This window comes from Cinclus cinclus, chromosome 22, assembly GCF_963662255.1.
Source record: "Cinclus cinclus chromosome 22, bCinCin1.1, whole genome shotgun sequence".
NCBI lineage: Eukaryota > Metazoa > Chordata > Aves > Passeriformes > Cinclidae > Cinclus > Cinclus cinclus.
The window spans coordinates 4502734-4528230 of NC_085067.1; the positions used below are offsets into that span (position 1 = coordinate 4502734).

Sequence of the window (25497 nt, forward strand, 5' to 3'; positions counted from 1 at the left end):
GCTCATTCAGTCAGGAATATCCTGCAAAAGCCTGTGGTGTTCTGGCCATGGTGTGGTTCACTGTGTGAGACTCAGGAGGGGAATTTGTAAGGAGTTTAAAAAGGATTTAACAAGAATTTGGTGCAAAGAGTGATTGAAAGTCATGGACAACTGAGCATCTCACTCCCTTGGGGTGCTGAAAATGCTTCAGAAAATCCATTGGTGCCAACTCTTTGGTGTTTGCAGACAAAAGCTTCAAATGGAGAGAGTCTTATCTGGAAATTCCCTGAGGATGGAGGCGTGCAGAGCTCCCACTGGGACTGAAGTGGCTGAAATGAATTTGAGGAGTTTGGAGGGTCTGGACACCTGGTCCTGCCCAGTACTGGGAGTCCTGGTCCAAGACTGGCACGTCCTCTTGAAGTCAGAGCTCAACAAACCCCCACGAGCTAGAAATGGGTCTAATATTCATAGAGAACATTATTTACCAATTATTAATTTTGGCTGAAGAGTGATGGTGACATATTTGAAAGCATCAGAGTGACTGTGTGTGCAGGAGCCACAGGGGTACAAAACCAGTGCCTGAGCACAGGGCAGGGGCTCCTTGGATTTTGCTTTTCCTCAGGGCCTGTCTGCATTAAAATGTGCGTTTATTTGACTAAAATGTGTATTTTTTATTAAAAAAAGCACTTAGGGTAATATTATCCTTCTAATAATATCTACTGTCAATACTGTGTGTTTACTTGTAATTTGGTGACTCTTACATGGCATTGAATATATATGTGTATTTATACTGTGTTTTTAATGTATATATAGTGTTCTATATATGCACACACACTGTTTATAAATAGTATTTTATATGTGCACATAATGTTCTATGTACATATAATTTTCTGTTCATTTACAGTGTTTTATATACACACACTGTGCTTTATATATATTGTATATATATATATATATTACACACACATATATACACACACTGTTTGAATGATATTTATATTTATATTTATATTTATATTTATATTTATATTTATATTTATATTTATATTTATAGTTATAGTTATAGTTATATTTAGTTATATTTATATTTATACTTATATTTATATTTATATTATATTTATATTTATATTTATATTTATATTTATATTTATATTTATATTCATATTCATATTTATATTTATATTTATTGATATTTATATTAATATTTATATTTTTATATTTATATATTTATATTTATATTTATATTTATTGATATTTATATTAATATTTATATTTTTATATTTTTATATTTATATATTTATATTTATATTTTCATTATGTTTATAGGTATATTTATATTTAAATTATGTTTATATTTATGTTTATATACTGTTTAGCAGCTTTATACTCACTACATGCTTTAGACTTACCATGATATTCACATTGCTAATAATCTGTCACACTTAACTTTTTCTCTGTTTCTTTATCCAAATGTTAACATAGCCAAAAACTGATTCTCCCAGCTCTAATATGTTTGCATAACTCTCATCCTGCTGGTTATTTCTTTTTTCCTGGAGCACCTTGGCCAACCTGGCTTCATTTCTTCTGCTCCTTATTCTCTTTGCAGGAAGAGGAGCTGGAGTCAAGTGAGGATTTCTTGGTGGTTGCGTGAGGGATTACAAAGATGCATCACATGTATTCCTCCTAAATCTCCTTAATCCGTCTGCCCCTAATCTCATTTTAAGTCAGGACTAGCAGGAAAAGGTGAGGGTCTAGCTTTGGACCTGGGTTTGGGCAGAGCTCCCACCTTGCTGTGAGACAATTAAACCCGGCCAGTTAAAAGCGTGTCTTTATTTTAACAACTCCATCTCCTTTGTTCCGTCCTTGAGAATCCCTCCTTGCTCTTTCGTGGGTCTAAATCACCCAATGTGACCCAAGTTTTAACCTCCTTGGTTTAATCTGAGTTTACACCATCTGTGAATAGAGGTCAGAGAATCCCAGAATGGGTTGGGTCGGAAAGGACCTTAAATCTCATCCAGTGCCACCCCTGCCCAGTCCAGGGCCACCTTCCACTTCTCTGGGCAACCTGATCTTATTTTCTGCTTCTATACTATTTTCCATCGTGCTGTTAAGTTCCTTCTCCAGCTTATATTGCAACACTTAAACTAAAACGGGTTTGTTCTATTTTATTCTACTCTTCTACTTTTTTTTCTTCCATCTTGGTGGAAAATGAGAGGGAGAAGGGTGCTCCTGAAAAACTGTTTAGTTCACAGTAGGAATGTTCACTATCACAATAAACCCCACTGGAAGTATCAGTTGAAACACAGATGCTCTCTGAATTTGGCCAACTGCAATTTCTCACTTCTTTTCATTACCATTAAAAAAAAATCTTCATTTAATGGCTTGATAATTCACATTAACGTTTAGTTTATGTGGCAGAAGATAAGAGGCATGAATGGGAATAATTTCCAGCCAAGTAAAAATTCTACAAAATAGTTTTGTTCTTTTTTATTAAAAAAGCAGAGTTTAAAATTTCTTTTTAAATACAGTAAAACTTAGATATTTTCCACTGAAGAATATTTGTTGCTTTGGTTTAGTCTGTCAGCAGCTTGTCCTCTATCTTCTAATACTTGCAGAATTTTCAGTTCACGTTTACCAAAACCCAGGATTTCTTTCAAAGGGACTATAAATGTTTAAATAGGTAGATTTTATATTTTCAGTGGGCTGTGGTGGATGTTGTTGCAATCAGTGGCTCCAAGAAATAAGTTGTGTGCTGTGAGTTCTGTGTTCATTTGCAAGCAGATCTCATTAAAGAAGAAAAAAAAAAAAAGAGTAAGAAAATGAAAAAAAAAGGTGAAGAATTTGTTTTCCTCTTATTTCTGGAAGATGAAGAAGATGAGCGGCATGATAAAACGGTGTCGACGAGTTCAGCTGTTAATCATATTCTCCTTAAATAATATTTAATGTACATTTTCTTCCCCCCCCCCCCTCTTTTTTAATTTTTAATATCTGTCTGTAGAAAATCATCATAGTAAAGCTACATATCCTGCGGGTGAGTTCTGAGAACAAGAACACACACACAAAAAAAAAAAAAAAAAAAAAATATATATATATATATATTCTTCCATCACTCAGCTCGTGGTGGTTAGGACCGGGTGTAGATTCGGGAGGTGGATTTTGGGCTGTGGTTCACATCAAGGCGATGGGTTTGGAGCCGGGGCTGCTCAGGTAAGGAGGGGACAGAGTGTCCAGCTCCATAAAGGCGGAGTAGAGAGTGGTGAGCTGCAGCTCGGGCGCGCTCCCGTGCGCGCCCCCGGCAGCGATGGGGACGGTGCTGCTGCTGCTGCTGCTGCTCTCCAGATTGCACTGGGAGGGAAAACACTGCGAGGGTATCGGGGATGATGAAATGAGGACAAGGGGATCCACGGCGAGGCTGTCGTCTTTCAGTTCCTCCCAAAGATTCCCTACAGCGACAAGTAAAATGGCAAGGGGAAAAAAAAAATAAATAAAGAAATAAAGAAAACCACACACGCACCAAAAAAAAAAAAAAAAAAAAAAAAAAACAAAAAAACAAACCAACAACAAAAAAACAAACAAAAAAAACAACAAAAAACCCCCAAACAAAACAACAAAACAAACAAAAAAACAACAAAAAAACCCCCAAAAAACAACAAAAGAAAGCAAACAAAAAAACAACAAAAAAACCCCCAAAAAACAACAAAAGAAAGCAAACAAAAAAACAACAAAAAACCCAAACAAGCAAACAAACAAACAAAAAAAAACCAAACCAAAACAAAACACAAAACAAAACAAAAAAACCCCAAACCAAACCAAAACAAAACACAAAACACAAAACACAAAACACAAAACAAAACAAAACAAAAAATCCCAAACCAAACCGAACCAAATCAAACCAAACCAAAACAAACAAAACAAAACAAAGAAAACAAACAAAAAAACAAAACAAAAAAATACCACCAAAACCAAACAAAACAAATAAAAAAACAACAAAAAAACCCAAAGAAACAAAAAAAAAAAAAAAACCAAAAAAACCAAAAAAACCCCCAACCAAACAAAAAAAAACAGTAAAAAAAACCCCAAACAAAAACAACAACAAAACAACAAAAACAAAACCCCAAAAAACCAAAAAAAAACCCAAAAAAAAACCACCCCAAAACCCCAAAAAACAACAACAAAACCCACACCCCCACACACATTAATTAGATTTATTCAGTTTGCTTTGTGTTTTTTTTTCTTTTTTTTTTTTTTCTCCCAGTATGTTTGTGTTTCTTTTTTTAACCATGGTGCTGCTGATGTTGGTTATTAAGGGTTTGTGTGTAGGCGATCCTAATCTCTTGGGGCTGAGGGAGGGAAGAGGTTGTTTGGGTGGTTATTATTTGTCCATCCCCATAAATTTAAATACGGGAGAAAACAGCGTTAATTTTAGAAAATTCTTTCTAAAATTCCATTAGAAATGTATATTTATGAAGAATAAAAGAAGACACCTCAGGAAATATAATTGTTTGGGATGTAGATCCTATTAATGCCTTGGGAAGAGGGAAGGAGCATCTTTTTTAGCAGAGATGTGGAATCAATATTGATCAAGAAAAATGCTAACTGTTAATTCAATCAAATTTATTTCTCTTGGTGCCTTTCACTCGACAATTTTCTTGTAAGAATGGCACTAAATAGTCGTGCTTAAGTAACTTTCAGTGGAAAATAGGTCTGAATTTAAAGGATATATTCTAAATACTGCATTGCACTATTTAATATCAGCAATTGTAGCCAGAGGGGAGCAGGGGGAATATTTTTTAAAGCCTGGATATGAATCTGTAGCTTCCTTGGAAAATTTATAAAAGATTTAAGGCTAAATTGCATGGTGTTTATATAAAATGTAACCTGGGAAGGTGGGGTTTGTAACAGTGGCCTGGAGATGGAAAAAATGGGATAGAAATGGATCTTGTGGAGGATGGGATGGGATGGGATAGGATCCGTGGGATGGGATGGGATCCGTGGGATGGGATGAGATGAGATGAGATCCATGGGATGGGATGGGATGGGATGGGATGGGATGGGATGGGATGGGATGGGATGGGATGAGATCCATGGGATGGGATCCATGGGATGAGATGGGATGAGATGGGATGGGATGGGATGGGATGGGATGGGATGGGATGGGATGGGATGGGATCCATGGGATGGGATGGGATGAGATGAGATCCATGGGATGGGATCCATGGGATGGGATGGGATGGGATCCATGGGATGGGATCCATGGGATGGGATGGGATGAGATGAGATCCATGGGATGGGATCCATGGGATGGGATGGGATGAGATGAGATCCATGGGATGGGATCCATGGGATGGGATGGGATGGGATCCATGGGATGGGATCCATGGGATGGGATAGGATGAGATGAGATCCATGGGATGGGATCCATGGGACGGGATGGGATGGGATCCATGGGATGGGATCCATGGGATGGGATGGGATGGGATGGGATGGGATGGGATGGGATGGGATGGAATGGAATGGGATGGGATCCATGGGATGGGATGGGATGGGATCCATGGGATGGGATAGGATGGGATGGGATGGGATCCATGGGATGGGATAGGATGGGATGGGATGGGATGGGATGGGATGGGATGGGATGGGATGGGATGGGATGGGATAGGATGAGATGGGATGGGTTTCATGGGATGGGATGGGATGGGATGGGATGGGATGGGATGGGATGGGATGGGATGGGATGGGATGGGATGGGATGGGATGGGATGGGATGGGATGGGATGGGATGGGATCCATGGGATGGGATGGGATGGGATGAGATCCATGGGATGGGATGGGATGGGATCCATGGGATGGAATCCATGGGATGGGATGGGATGGGATGGGATGGGATGGGATGGGATGGGATGGGATGGGATGGGATGGGATGGGATCCATGGGATGGGATCCATGGGATGGGATGGGATGGGATGGGATGGGATGGGATGGGATGGGATGGGATGGGATGGGATGGGATGGGATGGGATGGGATGGGATGGGATGGGATGGGATCCATGGGATGGGATCCATGGGATGGGATGGGATGGGATGGGATCCATGGGATGGGATCCATGGGATGGGATGGGATGGGATGGGATCCATGGGATGGGATGTAACAAACCCGACCGCCCAGGATCAAACCAGCTCAAAGCCTACCTTGGAGATCGAAGTCAGTGAGGGATGGATTGAGAGCATCGATGTCATTGCTGAGGTCTCCCTCCTGCAGCAGCGTGTCCTGCACCGTCCTGGCCGGGGAATGCTCGGGCAGCATCTTCATCCCGCAGCTCGGGGGGCTCTGAGCCGGCACCGGGGAATCCTGAGGGATGCCGGGCTGAGTCCGGAGCTGGTTTTGAGCCTCCCCGGCAGGGAACAGGCTCGGAGGGTCCGGCGTTTGCTGCAGCAGCGCGGTGGGGATTTGGGGGAAGCCCTGGGGGGACGCGAAGCATCCGGGCTGCTGTCCCCCCAGCAAAGCGGGCAGGGGGCTCTCGGCGTGCAGGGCAGCCGAGGTGTGGATGCCGTGTAATCCCTGCGGGACGCCGGAGCAGAGCGAGGGCTCGCACAAGGAGCGGGATTGCGCTGCCATCTGCCTGGACAGGGACGCACCTGCAGCGCCCGCGGGGCTGCAGGACACGAGGGACGAGCGCAGCTTCTCGCTCTTGTCGCCTATCAGGGTGTCAAGCTCTTCTGGAAAGCAAGGAAAAGTCCGTGGTTGATTTATTCCCGGATAGCGTGCAGCGGGAATTGTGGCGTTGCTCGAACAGAAGTGCTACTTCTTACATATTAAAAAACTCCAAAGCACGAAATGTTTTCTTCTAAATTACCGTTGCCGAGTGAATACCTAGTAAAGTCCGCTTTTAGGTTTAAAGGTTGGATACTCAGCAGTTAATATCAGATTTTGTTTGATATTCCTCATTTCAGCCTTTTTATCACAGAGTGGTTTGGATTGGAAGGGATGTTGAAGATCCTCTCATCCCACCCCCCTGCCAAGGACAGGGACACCTCCCACTACACCAGGATGCTCCAATCCCCATCCAAACTGGACTTTTATCTTAAAGTTTAGTGACGTGTCAAGACAGAATATTTTTTTGGTGAGGCTTCTTGGTGCTTTATCTGGAAACAACGACAAAACCGGGTCTACTTTATTTTTGCTTTTAAATTTTTTTTTTTTTTTTACTTGTTTTGCCAACCAGGAAAAAATCAGTAAATGCTTTCCTAAACCATGTTTAAATTCTCTTATGGATCTTGGTGAAAAGTTCTGGGGAGAGTTGTTTGAGAACTAAAAAACACCGACAGACGACTGACCTGGCTTTGCCATACTCTTCCTCACAGCAACCGGGTCTTTCCTTTTCCATTTCTGAAGCTCCTCCTGCATCTTGTCAATCTTGGCTGGATTCAGAGCCCACAAGCAGCCCTTCCGAGAGGAATTCCCTGACTTGTTCTCAACTTTCTCAAAGCACTTGTTCAAAGATAAATTGTGGCGCACGGAATTCTTCCAGCCATCTGGAGCTGTCTGAAGAAACAAATCCAATGTAAGAACAGAACTTCAAGCTAAAAAAAGAGAAAAAAAAATTGAAAATGCATGTGTGTGTATATATATATATATATAACTCTGTTTTGACTGGTGAGGTTACAAGAAATGCTGTTTATGTTTGCACCTTCTGCAGTGAGAAACTTGTATGTTAGAGGGAAGCCACAAAAATGTTGCAGTCATGTTGTGTGGGAAGAGAGGGATCAGATAAAATAGTAACTGATCTTCCAAGCAAAAAGGTTGTCAGAGACCTGCTGGGTCCTAAAAAGTGAATTTGCGCACCACAAGAATGAAGTGTGTAAAAATTAATGTTCTAGAACAAACAAGAAATCTCTCAGAATCTATTTTGGAACACCTAGAAATATTTCCAACTCTTCTTTAAAGTATTGTGTGCTACCTGGGCTCAAATTCAGTGTCCAGGCAGACTTCAAAGGGATTTCTCATTCTACTGTAGGTGGAATTTTGTGTGCTGGTAATTACATAACCAAATGGTTTAATCACAAACCCTCCAGATGAGATGCAGGTTTCCACAGCTGATCACTCATCTCTGTGCTTTGCATTTATTTTTAACTCAGCAGTAGCAGCTGGAAGGTTCTTTAAAATGGATCATTAAAATGATTCTTTTCCTGTTTGCCAAAAAAATCCTCATGTTTTCTTTTCAATTCCTCATAAGAATTGCAAGAAATGAAACAGCTCTCTGAAACGTGGGGAAGTTGTCCATGGATATGAATTCATATTCATGGATGCAAATATTTGTAGTCATAACTGTTTATAGCAAGCACAGAATTTTTGAACAGAGAGCATGAGAAATAAATGTAGGTTTCCACAGTCTTTTTAATAATGTTAAATATTAGAATTCCCCTCTTAAGTTCATTAAGTTTTTTTTTTTCCATTTTTCCTTTTTATTAATAGGATTCTTCTCTCATAGAAAGCCGGATTTCTGATAGTTTGATAATTTCTTAAATTGTTGCCTAGTCCATCAGACTTCCTCTAAGACCATCTTTTATAAATGGATCTGAGTCCATTTTGGCTTTCACAAGGCAGACTGTGAATTTTGAACATAGTCTGATGAAATATTTTTATCAGGATTTAGTTCTTTGTGCATGCTTTTATAAGGAATGTAAAAATCTGTTGTTTTGTAGCTTGTAAAGAACTATTGTGCGAATTAAGGCAATAAAAGCCTTATTGAAAGGTCAAGGTTCAAATTTAATACTCACTTTCTTCATTAGAAAGAAATAAGTGTGGAATTAAATTATTTGCTAAAAGAGAAACTATTTTCCCTTCAGAGCAGCACAGTTTCTTCCATTTTGGCCCACCTGATGTCAGCATTTCACTATTCTGTCTTATGGGTGAGACAACTCGAATTGTAATAGAAAGGAGAAGAGAAGAGAAGAGAAGAGAAGAGAAGAGAAGAGAAGAGAAGAGAAGAGAAGAGAAGAGAAGAGAAGAGAAGAGAAGAGAAGAGAAGAGAAGAGAAGAGAAGAGAAGAGAAGAGAAGAGAAGAGAAGAGAAGAGAAGAGAAGAGAAGAGAAGAGAAGAGAAACCCCAAAGCTTTAAAACCTCTTCTGCCACAGGGTCATACTAAACATGGCAAATCAATTTTTTCTCCCTTGCAGAGAATATTCAAGTAACTTTCTGTTAGTTCCAAAAGTGAATAAAACTGTTCTTCCCAGGTAAGTTGTGTATTTAGCTACTGAACAAGCTGACCTGGAAGAATATTTCTGTTTCTTGCCCTGCACACAGGCTCCACACACCCCTGTGTGTACCTAGACAGGATAATTGGTGTTTCTGCTCTGATGGGAGTGGCATGGGCTCCTCAGAGGTTTTCAGAAGGTGTGGGGGTGTAAATTAGGAGATGGTTTTAGAAACTGTACAAGCAAAGAGTACATGGATTGATTTTGGAGGCTGCTGCAGGGAGCCGAGCAGGTTCTTGCATTAAACTTGGGATTGCTGAGCTGGGAGAATTCATTTGCCCAGGCAGGGCTTGAAGGTAGGGCTTAACACATTCAGTGTGTTAAATGAAAAAACACCAGTTTTTAAAGCAGATGTGATTGTTAAATGAACAAATTTTGGCTGCTGGGGTTGCTCTTGAGTGGCTGGAATCTCCTTGCTGTGGCTGATTTTGGCCGTGGCTGTGGGGATGAAAATGCAGAATGGTAAAATCAGCTGGGGAATCCCAGAATCACTGAGGTGGGAAAAGCCCTCTGAGGTCACCAGTTCAACCATTAACACTGCCATGGCCACCACCAACCCAAGTCCCCAGGTGTCACATCTACAACACCTCAACACTTCCATCACACCACAGACCTCTTGGCCCACTGGCAATAACTCCAATTAAAAAGATTAAAGCTTTCTGTTAGACTCACTAATCACTACAAAAAAAAAAAAAAAGCGAAAATTATTGTCCAGCCCCACTGATCCTGACCAGCTCTTGAAGTTTAAAGAGTTCAGTGATCTTGCAAAACCCTTTCTCTTTAAATCTAGGTCTCAAGAGAAGGGAGAGGTACATCAAAGACTAATTCAACTTTAGCTGCCTAGATTTTTTTTTTTTTTTTTTTTTTGGACGTAGGAGTTGGATTGCTCTGTTTCAACTAGAAATGAGATTGTTGCATCATAGAAACTAAATTTGCTGTGGCAGCGAATCCCAGTTAATTTGACTCTGCTTGTATCATCCCATGTCTCCCAGCAAGGCTCTGTGTGCACTTGTACTCTTTTTCTCTCCAACCTAAATTACTTCCCCCCTCCCTGTTGTATTCTGCTTTTTAGTGAGCATTGGTAGCAGCAGCAAAATGTTCTTTGCGGGTTTTATGTGATTTTATTTTGCTGAAGACTCTCTAAAAGCAGGGAGGATGGAGGATATTAATTTTTGCTATATATTGGTAATTCTCTGCTGTAAAGACCAGAGGCAGACAGGGATTGATGACTGCAAATGTAATATCTGATTGCTCATTCTCCCCTGGTTATTTTAAGGATGTTACAGTCAAATAAATAAATTTGGCTGCACTTGTAAATGAAATGCAAAAATAAAGCTGCTACAAAACAGGGAATGTTTGGGTAGTACTCCCTGCCTCTATTCTTCTCCTACAGCAGTAACTTCATTATCATCAGTTTTTAATGAATTTTTTAAAAGAAAGACATTAGGTTCTGAAAAACCAGGAAGGACCAGGATGGTGACACCTGGCAGAGCCACAGTCCTGAGTCCAAGGGATTCTGCCCATGCTGGCAGCAGCAGCATTTGGTTTAAAGCTGCTGATTAATTTTATAATCAAGTGTGTTGTAAGGCAACAGAGAATGAATTTTGGTTTGATCTGATGAATAAACATGTGCATGCCTGTAAAAATTATTAATAATATTCCCACCCCTCTGCTTGAAACTCTGGCTATTTTCCTGTGGGTTCCCCTGGGATTTCTAATGGTAGATTTCTTTTTTTTTTTTTTTTTCACTCCCTTCTCTTGCCTGTATCAAATGATGGAGCAGTTAGTGATTCCTTTGGGAGGAAATCTGGGAGTGAGATGGATCCTGACAGTTCTTTCTCTGTGATAATGTGTATTTTTCTCTGATTACTGACATATTCAATTTTTTTTTTGTGTGTGTGTGTGTGTGTGCGCGCACTCTCTATTTATCCTCAGTGTTCAAAACCCCTGCAAAATTGTATTGGAACATTTATTTTTCATTATTCTCATTGTTCCTTTGTTACAAATGTTCGAACTGCCTTGCTGTGGCTGTTTTAAATTTGCTTTGATTACTGCAGGGCTATTTGCAATAGGAAACGGGACAGACTCACTGGCTTTATTTTCATTTCTGTGCCTTGCTCACAGCTGAGGTCACCCACCGTGGCCTTCAGTGAGGTGCTTTTGAAGAATCAGCAGAAATGAAGCTCTGAGTGGAGCAGCACCTGGTGATTCCATTACACCTCTTTAAAAAAATCTGAACTAATCCTCCTGCTCTTGGGTCCCTGTGCTGACTGAGCATTTTCCACTGGCATTCCAAGGGTGAGGAGCCATTCCCTCATAGCAGGGATCCAAATTTCAGTAGTGCTGCTGCAAACCATCCACCCTTTCCCTCCCCAGCTCAGCAGGTAATTATGAGCTTAGTGCCATTATCACACATGACACTTTTCTCTGCACAGGACATGCATGGGATGCTGTTGCCCAAGAGAAATATCCCAGCTCCAGAATGGAGTGAGATAACCGGGAATTCTCTGCTTCCACACCAGTCTGGAGGTGCTGCTGGTGGCAGAGGAAGCTACAAGACCAGTTCTGCCTGTATTTGGGATCTGAGAGGAAGCAGTGAATGCGTTTTTAAAATTATTTAGCCTTTTTATAGGCTGCTGGTGAGGAATGGTCACTGTTATACACCCAAGCTCACAGCTGGAGCAGTTCTTAATATCTTTTTGAGTTAAATATCACCACATTTCACATTTCACATTTCTGCCTAGGTGCAGAATGCCGGGTAGCTTGTGATCAGGAGAGTATGTAATTGATTTGGTATTAATCTCCTAAGAAATGATCCCTTTTCATCCTTTATTCTCTCTGCTGACAGATAAGCTTAGAGGGAGATTCCCCTCCCCATTCCCGTGGAACTCACCTTAAAGTAAGGGAAGTGTTCTGTCATGAAATTGTAAATCTCACTGACTGGCAAACTCCCTGTCTTGCTGTTTTTGAGAGCCATGAAGATCAGGATGCTTTAGGGAGAGAAAAAAAAGCATTTTAGCCTCTTCTGCCTGACTCCTCACAAAAACAGATCACTTTTCACACCCTGTATAATTCCTGCAACTTTCACTGTCATAGCACAAATACAAAGATGATTTTATGTTTCCATTCAGTTGTTCACTACAATCTCTTCAACTCCTACAGGTAATTCTCCAAAATTATCTAGAAGGTCTAGCCTAGGTTTAGAAAAAAAAAATAAATATAGAAAGTAGAATCAGGACCTCCAAATCCTGCTGGTGTGTAGTTACTGAAGGTTTTGTTTGAATGCTTAAACTGACAAAGGCTACAAAGACAATCAAACTGACAGTGACAGAGGGATAATTAAAATTTAATTGTCTGATCTACTTTGGGGGCTAAACCCACGTGGTGACTGCCATAGCTGAAATGTTTTCTAGGCATTTCCTTGCTCCAGTAACTGGGGAAAAAAAAAAATCAGTTTTAATACAGGTGCTGGAATAGAAAACTAAGTAGGATCAGTCTGGTGCTGATGAAATTCCCAACACCTAAAATTTTGCATTAGAGAAAAGCCTCACTTTCTTTTTTTTTTTTTTTTTATTTTAAACTCTCTGAGGAGTGACCAAGGCTGTTCCCCTGCTTTACAACACTTAATTTCTCTGTGCCTTGGCTGGCCCCAGAGCCTGGAACGTTTTGTGATCCGTAGGGACAGGACAGAACACCCCGGGAACAAGACAAATAACAGCAAACGTGTTGTTGCAAAGGATGCTGGAAACAGGCCAGGGGTGAACAGGGTATTTCCTGTAAGGTGAGGGCTTGGAAAAATATTATATTACCTGTAGGAGTAGATGGGTTTGGGAAACAGAGGCTGCTGAGATTCTTGGCTGCTTTGAGGAGCAATCCTTTGGTAGGGGTAGTGGGAGGAAGCGATGTAAGTCACGGGGTAGCTGCCTCCTGAGGGGTACTGGGGGACAGCAGAAAAGTTATTTGCTTTAGCAACAAGCTCCCAAAAATATCCCCTAAAAACAGCATTATTTCTGAGGGTACTCGATGTGAAGGAGCATTTTTTATTTTATTGCCTGCTGTGCGTGTCCTATTAATTGTCTCCAGATAATTCTTAATTTTATAGACCTTATCTCCCTCCAGCCATCCCTTTTTGAAGTATTTCAGCCTGCTCAGCCTCCCCTGGACATGCACACACACACACACCAAAAAAAAAAAAAAGAATGATGTCATTTTAATGACATTAAAAACCCAAACCACCAGAATAAAATATTTTAATGTTCACCTTAGAAAAACCAGCTGAGGACATAAAGCTGCTAAACATGTAGGAAGAAACAGGGAAGTTTTGCCTGAGCCTTATTTGGATTTGTGTGCTATATTTTATTTTTTTAAAGTTGCTTTTATCTTTAGGTGGAGAGGATACAGAAAGGCAAAAAAATTGAAAGCATATCATATCTGCCCCTAAGGGAATAGCATCCCAAAATCTCTTAAACATGCAATGCAGGGAAAAAACCCCCACAAACAACAGCAAGAATTTTAATGGATGCACCAGAATATATTTTAGATGAATGTATTATTATGGAAAAAGTCAGTGATGTCATTCTAGGGGTCAGGAGAGCAGCATATGGGACATTTTTGAGGTGGTTTCACATTGCCTGTCTCGTGCTGGGCTGTTCCCTGTCTGCTCCCTCACAGTGAATCCCAATAAAAGGATTTCTCCACAGGGCCAGCAGCTCATGTGCTCTTTAACCACCACCTCAAGTGACTTCTCCTCTCCATTTTCTCCAAGAGAATAGCCAGGACTCCTAAAATCAGACAATATTTATGCCACTCTTGCCTTTCCCCCGGGACCAGCCACAGAAGCTCCCTGAGGAATTCTGACCTAACTATGTGCCTGTCCCAAGACACACTCAAGTGATGGCATCACCAGGATAAAAATCCAGGTGAAAGACTGGACATGATCCACACAGACAGCCTGGATTGCACCAGAGTTTCCATAGATTTGTTCTCAATTTTTTAACACAGCTCTCGGTCTTTTCTTTTCTGAATATTCCACGTTTTTCTTCCTCAAATTACAGTTTAAGACCTGCTGGAAAGAGACTTTTCAAGAGTGAAGGAACGTGATCCAGTTTAGCTAAGATAACATCAGCTGGCTCTCTGGGAGTTCTTACAAGAGGAATTTCTGCCTCTTCCAGATGAATTTTTCCAGGGGTGAGAGCATGGCCAAAATTATAAGTCCTGTCACGTGCTATTAAAAAATCTTCCTGGATGCCTTCCCTGGTACTCAAAGGTTGCTGAGCCCTGTCCTGGTGTTTCACTGCTCATCTCCAGCAGTCCTGTGCCATGAGGTTTGGGTGCTTCCTCTGAAAAATTATAATGTAGCTCTCAAGACTCATTGGGAAAAATCCCTTGGACATCTCCTTAGTTACTAATTGTAATTATTATTTTTTTTTTTTATCAATAGCTTTGATTGCTCTTGGTCTTTATCCCCTTAAAAACAGTAAAATCTTCACAGTTTGTTTCTTTATTCTGTACTCTGAATAACTGATGTCGTTTTCTCTGTAATTTTATGCTGGCTGCTGGAGTTTTTCTTGCCTGTTTGCTTTTATCTTTCCGAGACTGAACTGCCTGAAATGGAATGTGGAAAACCAGACTGAATAGACTCGGTTGTTTGCACGGTGAAAGAAACAAAATGTACGTAATTAATCACCTCCTGCCTTCTTCAACTAAATATTGGGCACAATTAAAATCTCCAGAGCAACTGTGAACTAATTTTTGTGTGCCCTGTGGTGCACCCTGCCTTGTGCACTGGGTGCAGATTTTTCCCCAAGAGCAGAAAACCGGGCAATTCCGACGATAATTCTGATTTTTATTGGTTTTGGTGGCTATTTAAAAGGAAACAGCACTAGGATGGGACTGGTTTTGATGTCATCATGAAAGGCCAGACCTGGGCGTTTTAGGGATTATTTCTGTTTTATTGGTTTCATGAGTCCTTTTTGAGGGAAGGGAGGCTGGGGAATGGGCTGGAATGACAGGCTGGAGCTGCTTTTACAGTTTCCCATGGCATGAAAGGTGTTTTATGGTGGGTGGGTGGCTCCAGCCAGTGTCTGCTGCTTCACTCGGGTCAATAATAACTCATTTTTCTTCTGAGTCACCGCCTCTGTTGTGTCCAGCAAAGGGAAAGGTGAGGCTGTTTTATCACCTGGACTAAATTAATGAAGAGCCTGGATGCCTCTCATCCCTCTAATGAAATCTCAGGCTCAGGTTGAACATCTTTCTCTCCAGGGCTTGTTCTCTGGAGAGGAACTCCCTTGGAGTGATTTAACTTGCACTGCCCCATTCCAGCTGGAAATGTGAAGTGTTAATGATGGGGCTGCTCCATGCAGAAGAGGTTACTCCACTTCTTCTCAGCTGCCTCCTGTGTCCTGTTCATTTTCCAGCCTGTGCTTATGGCACAGGGATAGCAATTCCACCTCTTTTACTTTTATTTTATTTTAATTTTATTTTATATAATTTTATTTTTATTTATTTTATTTTATTTTTATTTTATTGAAATTTATTTTAATTTGATTTAATTTAAATTTAAATTTTATTTAATTTTATTTTAATTTTATTTTAATTTAATTTTATTTTTATTTTTTAATTTTATTTTTATTTTATTTTACTTTAATTTAATTTAATTTAATTTTATATTATTTTATTTTTATTTTATTTTACTTTAATTTAATTTTATATTATTTTATTTTAATTTAATTTAATTTAATTTTAATTTATTTTAATTTAATTTAAATTTTAATTTTTAAATTTTATTTTATATTATTTTATTTTATTTAAATTTAATTTAATTTAATTTAATTTTGATTTTTATTTTATTTTATATTATATTATTTAAATTTAAATTTAATTTAATTTAATTTTAATTTTGTTTTATTTTATTTTATTTTATTTTATTTTATTTTAATTTAATTTTATTTTTTGTTTATTCAGATTTGTTATTTATTTCATTTTATTTGTTTTTGTATTTATTCCTGAGCAGCAGAACATGCTGCCAGACTTTTTCTATATTGCCATTAAGCAGAGCTATTGAAAATCTGACAAAAACCTGCTGCACTTCAGAGATTTGTCCCAGTGCCAGCCTGCAGGTGGATGGAGGATTTTCCTCTTGGTGCCTGTTGGATCTTGCCTAGCAGTTTTAAATCCAGAGTTTTTGGAATGTGATCAGTACAGAAGCAGCACTGGTATCAAACCAGCAGGGACAGGGGAAAGGTGCCTGCTGCAAAGTGGATAAAGAAATGAAGGATATCCCATGAATTCACAAGCTAAGTGGGGTTTCTGCACACAGAAATGGCATTTTTGTAGTGAGTGAGACATATGGAGCTGTGACATATCCACAACAGTTTATATTTACAGCAGAGCTGCTTTTTTTGGCACTATTTTGGGACCATTTTCATCTAAAATAACAATAATAGATTTGTAAGTTAGGATGGTAGTGCAGTACCACCTTTCCTTTTATTCTATTTTAATTCCATTCTTCTATTTCTATTATTTCATTTTAATTTTTACATTTATTTTTACCTTTATCGCTTCTACTGAGTTTTAGGATAAAAAGAAAACACCACAAGTAAATTAATTATGGCAGTGTGGATAGGAAGTTAAAGATTGCTGCCTTTTTTTGCCACGTGTCAGGGAAAAATAAAGCTCAGAAAATTCTGGCTGGTGGAAAAATCAATGTGATAAGTAAAAATAAAAAGCCAGGAGTGATGAGTGTTTCCATGACTCAGTAATAGCACACGAATTAACAAGGAAAGGTCAAACAGGAACCTGGGTTTGGGGGTTTTTTTTTGCCCAGTTTTAAATCCCTGCTCTATCAGTCCCATTTTTATACTCCATGAGGCAGCTGGAGGAGATGGGGCAGCTGATGCCACAAAATCTTCATCACTCCCTGGGATCACAGGAGGCAGAACTCAGGTGGGAGCTTTTATCTTCACATATTTTTGAGTTTCCTTTAATTTAATTCAGTTCTAATGGTCGGGTGACTTGGAGCTGAGCTGGTTTTTGTATGTGGATTTCTACCTAAAAATCTGAAAAATCCTTCTTGCTTAATTTCACCTCAATTTTTTTTTTTTTTTCCTTTCCTTGTTTGAAATAATTGTATTTTTATCCTGGCGATCTCACTGAAAATTTTATACCTTGCAGGTAATTGAGCCTGAAAGAGGAAAATTTCAAAGCGTTGGATAGCATCACCATTTAAATCTGAAGGAAATTATTTTAAGTGTCAATAACAAAGTGACAGAAGAGCAACTCTAATCTTGCACATTCTCCTGCATCATCAGCATTATTGTCAATTATGCCTCATCTGAATAATCTTTCTCTGGGGATGATGTAAGAGGCAAAAGGTTTCAAAAGAGATCTGTGTTCCATCAAGCACAAGGAAAGTAAATATCATTTTGCTGATCCAATTTTCTATGTTTGGTCTGAATTTTAATGGCCACATCTATTTATTTTATTTATTTATTTATTTATTTTCCCTGAAGTTAAAGCACAGTTAATTAAGATCCTGAAATATCAAGAGTTATGTTAATAATTTGTCTGGATTCAAAGCAAATTTTCTCAATTGTAACGGTGAAAATATAAATATGCACTGCCATGATTCCATTGCCACAAGTTTTGGTTCGTTTTTTTCTTTTTCTTCTTTTTTTCTTAAAGACCATCTTAAAATGCACTTAGCCGTGCTACTTTTTTTAGATCTTATAAACAGAATCTAGGCATATAAACGCGGCCCCGCGAACCCACAAACTTAAAGATTTTTTTTTTTTTTTAAATCCCTTTAAAAAAAAAAATCATTATTGCCACAATTATTGTACCATTTGAGCGCTAAAAAATCCAGGGATTTTGGTGCTCCAGTTGTACTGACCTGGTGGAAAGGGTGTGAAGGGCAATACATCTGCTGCACCTGGGGCTGGTAGCAATAAAAACCAGGCTGCCCTTCCAGGGGGGATGTCCTGAGCTTCACGTCTGAATCCTGCTGGGAAACATTCAAGGAAGGAGTTATTAGAGAAAACAATTTCAGATTGGATAGTTCTCTTAGTCGCTGGTTGGATTTGCCTTTGTTACGTTGATTTTTTTTTTTTTTGGGGGGGTGGGGGGGGTTTAATTCTGTTTTAGGGAGAAGTAGTAGAAGTTGGTTTGTGTTTTCATGGGGAGAAGCTGGGGATGCTCCATCCTTGGAAATGTCCGAGGCCAGGTTGGATGGGGGCTTGGAGAACCCTGGGACAGTGGAAATGTCCCTGCCCAGGGCAGGGGGTGGCACTGGATGGGATTTAAGGTCCCTTCCAACCCAAACCACTCAGTGATTCCACGAAGCCATGAACCAATTCCTGCACTTCCATAATTACAGCTTTTAAAAAAAGGAAATCCCAGGCCACACTCCGTGCAAAGAGCAATTCAGAACGCGTCGGGCTCTGTTTATATTTTTATATTTCTTTTCTCCTTGCACACACAAACCACACACTCCAGCTTTCACTCCTGAGTGTGCACAAGTGTCTCCCTCTTTTTTTTTTTTAATTCTCCCTGTTTTGATCTTGCAGGCTGGCAGTGCCTCCAGCTGCCTCGGGAATTTTGGCATTAGCTGGAGGGTGAGCTCTGTAATGTACAGGAAAGAGGTGGCAGAGAAAAATCACACTGGGCTGAGCACTGGGTTCAACCAAGGTGAAGGGAATATGTAAAAATTGAAGAATTCAGTGAGAACCTTGTTTTTTCAATAATCCAACAGAGCTTATCCTTCTGCTTTAAAACATGGCCAGCTTTTGTGGCATTTTAGTCTGTCTGAAAAATATTAATGAACAAATATATATACATTATTTCTTATGTATTTTTATATAGCATGCATGTCATATATCTAATAAATAAAAAAAATCCAATATTTTTACGGTATATTATTAGAAGTATAAATTAGACTTGGTTTGACATCCACTACTAATAAACATCAGTGTTATTTTGGTGACCACCAGGTGAAAATTTTCAGAAATCCCAACTTTCCAGCAGCATGGAAGTGATTTAAAAGTGGGAAGTTGGGTGCTGGCAGAACCTGCACATTCTGCAGCCCAGGGATTTGGGAAGACAATGGGAATTTTTTGATTTTTTTTTAATTTTTTTTCATCAGCTGCTCGTAGGTTTTGCACTGAACTCCTCTGACCTAGATGAGTGTTTATCCAGGAAATAAGAGATTTAAATCAATTTCCTCCTTAACCTGGATGGCTTCAATCCCCAGGTATGTTCCCTGACAACATCTCTCCATTCCCTGGTCTTAATCCAATTAAGACTTCTTTTTTTTTTTTTTTAAACTCCTCTTTCGTTTGGTAGCCATGATTTCTCCCTCTCCCAGGCATTTAGAACCAGCTCAGGGCCCTCCTCTGGCAGGTGGAGTTGTTCTTTTTTGGCTGCAGTCGATGATCAAGATACACTTTACACCTTGGATCACAGCAGAGATATTGTGGAGATACTGGAGGGTAATTTAATTTGCTTTTCAGGGATCTCTGCTGCCCTAAATAGGCACTTGCCTCTATCTAATATTGAAATTAGCCGAGGTAACTTGACACTGCACATATAAACGGAGCTGATATTTATTTTTTTTTTTTTTTTTTTGTGGCATTGATGTGTTAGGGTTTCTCTTCTATTTGTACTGAGAAAAGTGGAGGTGAGATGAGGTGTTGGACCAGGTCTGGCCCCGCATCCTCATGCTTGAAAATAATGTTTTGTGAACTCTAGTCTCCTGAAAACACCAGGTGATGACAAATCTTGCTGTCGGGGAGCGTATTTAAGATTTGTCTAATGGAAAATCAATTGCCCTTGTGCGTCTTTCTGAGGATTGTTTGAGGAAAAGACTGTAAAATAGAGAATGTGGACAAATAAACATGGATACATCTAAATATGCTTTCCCAAATAAACATGGACATGTCCAAACATTCTTTTCCCAAATAAACACGGGTACGCTTTTCCTGAGCTCTAGCCTGTAGCTCGACAGAACGATAAACGCTACAAGGAGAAAAATACCTCCAAAAGCACATTTTTCCCACTGAAAACAGGGAAAACGATCACCAAAGAACACTGACCATGACCTGAGAGCCGTGCTCCTGTCCCGTGGTGCTGTACTGGAGGTTGTTACACCACGGCTGATCCCCGGAGATATTTGGGATGTGGGTGGGAAACGCCTCCGGCTCCTCGGGACCCGCAGATCCCGGCAGAGCCTCAAAGCCATCGACGCTCCTGTGATTTTTGAAGGGAGAAGCTTCTGGTGGCAGGGCCTGGTGTGTTTCCTGGAAAACATCCTCGCTGATCTGCCTCTTGTAAGGGTGGAAGGGGTTCCTGCTGCTCTTGAGGAACTGGTTGTAGTTCCCGGCTGTGTTTTCCTCGTAGCTGTACCGTCGGAATTTTTCCGTGCTGAAGGATGCCTTGAATTTGTTCTTGCCACAGGGGATTCCTTGGCTCGTAGGGTACCTGCCGTGGATTTGATCCTGGGATGGGGAAGCAGGGCTGGGGCTGTGAGAGGATTCTGAGCTCTTCCTTTCTGTCCTGGTGTCTGGCTCATAAGGTTGGCAGCTGTAACTGGGGTTATCCTGCCACGGAATATTGACATTTATTTATTTATTTAAGGTGAGTATGTAAGTCTGAGCAAATATTTTGTTATTTTCACGGTCTAATGTATTTATTTATATACGTTTTAAAATTTAAAATTTCTATTTGTATTTTTGTACTTGTATATAATGTATTTGTATATAATTTTCTATTTGTATATAATGTATTTTTCATTGCAAGTATGAAACGACCAGCTCTAACCACCTTCATGCAGAGAAGCCCTAAAAACATCTCAAGGGTTTTATGATTGCAGCTACGCAGAATTTTTCAGCAATTAATCAATAAAAGCAAGGCCAGGTTGGATTGGGCTTTGAGCAGCCTGGTCTAGTCAGTGGCAAGGAACTGGATCATCTTCAAGGTCCCAACCCAAACCCCTCTGTGATCCCACCAGAAAACTGAATTGTCCTTGAAAAACAGGGCACCTTGACTCTCTGACCATTTCAGGGAAAAGCTGAGGAAGATCCAGTGGTGAAAGATTAAATGACAGGAATGTGATAAGTGCAAGTCTTGTCACCTGCAAGTTTAGTCAAATAAGCTTGATCTCATCCCCCGATGGTGTTACAGCTCCAGATTTGTTGGTGGTTACATCACTTCCCTTCATTAAGGTGGCCACACTCATTTGGAGACACAAGACAGGCTCTGGGCAGACACTTCAACCTTCCTGTCTCATCTCCTCCCCTCCCTTCTGCACCTCAGCAAAGAGAAAACAGCAGCTACTGTTTTAAAAGTGCTCTTTAATCTGCAGGAGAAAGGCTGCAGTCTGGATCCTGGCACTGAAAATGTGCATCTTTTCCCTGACATCAGGGACGAGTGATTACTGGGATGCCTTTGAGAGGACACACATCAGTCAGGAGCAGGGTGCTGTGCTCAGGGAGGGCGGATGGAATGCCCTGTGCTCCATAAAAATGCTCCCCAGATTATTGAGTGGTCCCTTCCCTCCTTCCCCCTCCAAATCCAAGTTGGACTCTCAGAAATCCCACAAGGGAAATCAGGATAAATTCAGTGCTTCCTGCACACAGCACAGCTTTTCCAGTCATTTCGAAGAACGGAACAGAACATTTAGCTGGAATTTAAGATTAACTGAGCAGGATAACTCAGGTTTCTACCCTTCAGGAATAAAACTCGCAGTATTTGCTTTGTAGGTTCAGAACAGCAAGAGGTGAGTGTTGATTCTGATGTTTGAAGAAAGAGAACAAGCCTGGGCCAGTTTACTCACACTTTGCTGAACTGGGGATATTGAATCCCCCTGTGCCTTCATGAGGTCCTGCTGGTCCCTTTCCAGAGTGTCCGAAGGAGAAAATTTAATATTGGATTGGTCCTGGAGTAGTGAAACCATCACCAAACCCACGTCACACAGAAATCCTGTTAAGGAAAATCAAATTACAATAAGGATTTTTTTCAAACTTGAACTGTGAAACAAAGCCCTTGTTGGGTGCAGGTGACTGGACAGGCTTGGATATGCAGCTGGAGCCATCCTGAGGAATTCCTGGCGCAGTGGAATTTTATTTTAGCTCTTAAAGAAATGTTCTGTAGATGCAATTCTGATGAAGATGGGGTTTCTATGGATTCACCACACAATTTTTATAAAAAATATGCCCGCCCTTTGTTTTCTATAGGATGTAAATTAATGAAAATACATTGTTTTGGGGTCATACAAATTCAGCAATGTCGTTTTATTGAGAGATCAGGATAGAAATGCACCCTAGCTGTTTTCAGAGGGACTATATTGAAAAAAAGGGATATTTTTCTGTCATTACTCAGACTGATGGTTACAACACACCTATGTTTTCACTTCTATATTTTTATTAGTCCAAATCCCTTCAGCCTTTCTGCTCTGTTTTGCATGACTTAAATGTATCTGAGATATGTAAATGCCTTCATCATTCCATCCCTGTTTTTTGTTAGTTGGATCTCCTCTCAAGTTCCCAATCTTTGATCTTTGGATATAGGAGCCATATCTGATGGTGTTCTTTGGATTAAAAGGAATAAATTTAATCTTCTGATGTTCTGTTTTCCACCATGATTTTTTTTCCCTTGTTCTCTGTAACCTTAGAGTAAAACAAAAGTAGAATATGCATCCTTTTATGTCATGCACCAAATTTGTAGCTACATAAAGGTGTTCATGCTCATAATTTCAATTTCAGGTGAACAAATTAAATTGCGGGGGGGGGGGGGGGGGGAAGCCACTTTAATTCAAGAGTTAATCTGCCAGGTCTTTGCCACGTGCTGAAATAGCTATTAGGTAAATATTTAAGGGATTTGTTAGGTTTGCTTAACAAAGATATATCACCTAAATATGTGGAAACCCTTTTTTGCCTTTATAGTTCAAAGAGAAATCTGTATTTATGGTGAGTAAGACTGCACTGCCCGGGGGGGATGGAGCACAATGGGGCTTGGAAATCAAGCAGGAGACCTGGAGTAGTACATCAGGAAAAAAAAAAAAATGATGTGAGATGAAGTTCAGAAATGTCTCAGGCTCTTCTCCCAGTGGCTTAACTGGAGGCTGATGAGGAGAGAGATTCCTCATCTTGAAAGAAGCAGGTGAGAAAACTGACAGCTAAGAAAGATATGTGAGTGCCTATTTGTAATTTTTAAGTGCTCCACACTGTCTGCCCTCCCAGTGCTGCTTTCCCACTTATCTTCAGGTTATACAAAGCTGTCTCTGACCTCTCTTCTATTTATGCTGCAATTTTTCAGCCCAGCTGAAGCTGGAGCATTAGAGTTTTATTAAAAACTTTTGCACAGGTACAGCTCTTGCCTGGTGGCTTCTGCATTGTCAGAGAATTTTCATGAATCCTTTCTAAGAGCAAAACGAATTTATCAGGGTTGTTTGGACAATCAATACAAAAGATCCAGGAAAACCAAATCATTCTTGTCCCTCTCCCCTCTGAGACCTTTGACAGGTTCTGTTGATGAATTTAATTTTGGTGGGAAAGGAGGAGTCTTACATTTTAGACTACAAAAATTTCCTCCTGTGTAGGGAAACTTCTCTTTCTATTAAATGAGAAGCAGACATAGGGAAAGTATTTTTAATTTTTGACTGTTAAATGAGAAGCAGCTTTAAGCAATGTTGGGCTGATAATCTGTATTCAGTGGTGGTTTTTCATTGCCTTTGTCAAGAATCCATTTTGGAGGATCTCCCATATGGGGATAAATCCCAAGGCTACAATCCCAGGGCTCTTTTCAGCTTTCACACTGGCACCAGCAGCTCAGTATGAACTGCAGCTCCAGGTTCTCCTCATCCTGGAATTGGCACGTTGTGGATATATGTCTTGCTGTGACAGAAAAAACTCTGGCAGTGTATTTCTGATTTTCATTTCATTCTTGGAGTCCAAACTTCTCACTTCAAAAGCCATTTGCAAGTTCACCCTTGCTGATGAATCTCACAGCAGGTTGTAAATGTAGATCAGTCTCAACTGCCAAATCAACACACTGAAAAAAAATCTTCGCTGTCACTGTTCATTAAATCTTTTTCAATGTCCCTTAGAGACACTTAATTTTGTCAAAAGAACATATAACAAAAAAACCAACCAAACAAAACACCCCAAAACAAAACCAAAAACAAACCAGCAAAAAACCCAAACCAAGACAAAAACCAACTCAAAACCACTTCGCGTTGTTAACGTGGATTTTAGCAAAGAGAAATCACATTACTCACTGACAAATCTTCTTTATGAGCAGAATTACAGCCAGGGGAGGTTGCCAATAATCAGGATTACAATAAATCATTTACAACAAACTGTTCCTGGGAGACAGAGCTTAAGGAAGTTGTGGGTTGCCTGGATGTAGGATGTGCTAAAGCAAACAATGATGCTTTGATTTGGGAAGAGGTATCTGATTATCCCAGATGCAGCTGGAACCATTTCATGTCATTTTGGCTGCTGTAAATGTTGCGTGACCATGAGAGGCTCCTGTGATAAGATAACTACCTCTAAAATAAGAAAATAGTGAGAAACTGTAACCTCAGCTGGGTGTTGGGGTAAGCAAGGCAGCAGCAGCTGATTTATTAGCTCTGCATGACTGAGTCCCGTGGCAGAAATCCATGAACAATCCTTGGGTTTGTGTCTCCTCTGCCTCTTGGAGCCCCCAGAACTCGCTGGATGTTGCTGTGAGTGCCCTCTCCAGCCCCTGGGGCTGAGATTGTTTTTCACAAGGTGTGTTTGGATGTTCCTCAGGTCCTAATCCATCCTCTGTGCCTGCTTTAGGCAGCTCCCTGAGCTTGGTTTGACACCAGCTTGTGTGACCTGCTCACATCTCTGCCCAAAACCCTAAATCATCATTTTCCTCTCCCTATCACACTGATGTTTCCCAAATAACTCTGTGAGATATTTCCCCCCCCACCCCCTTCAATTCTCTATGAAAAAGGAGCCATGAGTTTTCAGAATTCCATTTTTCCTTTTACAGCTAAAAATCCACCACACTCCAGTCAATGATGTCGTGTGCCAAATATCACAGAAGTGCCCAGAATGTTGTGACTAACACTTGTCACCGAGACAGGAATATTTCTACACATAATTAATTGTGGAAAACGTTCAGAAAAGGGATTTGTTAATAAGAATCAGGAGTTTTTAAAAGGCCTTTAATGAATTCAAGACTTCTCTAAGTTAGCTCCTGCCAGGTTGACACTGGAATTTGTGCAGGCTCATCAAAGCT

At 40.1% G+C, this 25497-nt stretch overlaps 1 protein-coding gene across 1 annotated transcript; it reads right to left on the bottom strand.

The window, feature by feature from the left end:
• Window positions 1–3108: 3108 nt before the first annotated feature.
• FOXN1 (forkhead box N1) lies at window positions 3109–22180 on the bottom strand. The gene is made up of 8 exons (XM_062507084.1): window positions 22061–22180; window positions 20322–20825; window positions 18125–18235; window positions 13044–13171; window positions 12128–12224; window positions 7315–7522; window positions 6169–6696; window positions 3109–3422 (listed from the first exon to the last, which is right to left on the bottom strand). The coding sequence occupies exons 1-8, from the start codon at window positions 22178–22180 to the stop codon at window positions 3148–3150; spliced, it is 1971 nt and encodes a 656-aa protein (XP_062363068.1). The 3' UTR covers window positions 3109–3147.
• Between the last annotated feature and the right edge of the window lie 3317 nt (window positions 22181–25497).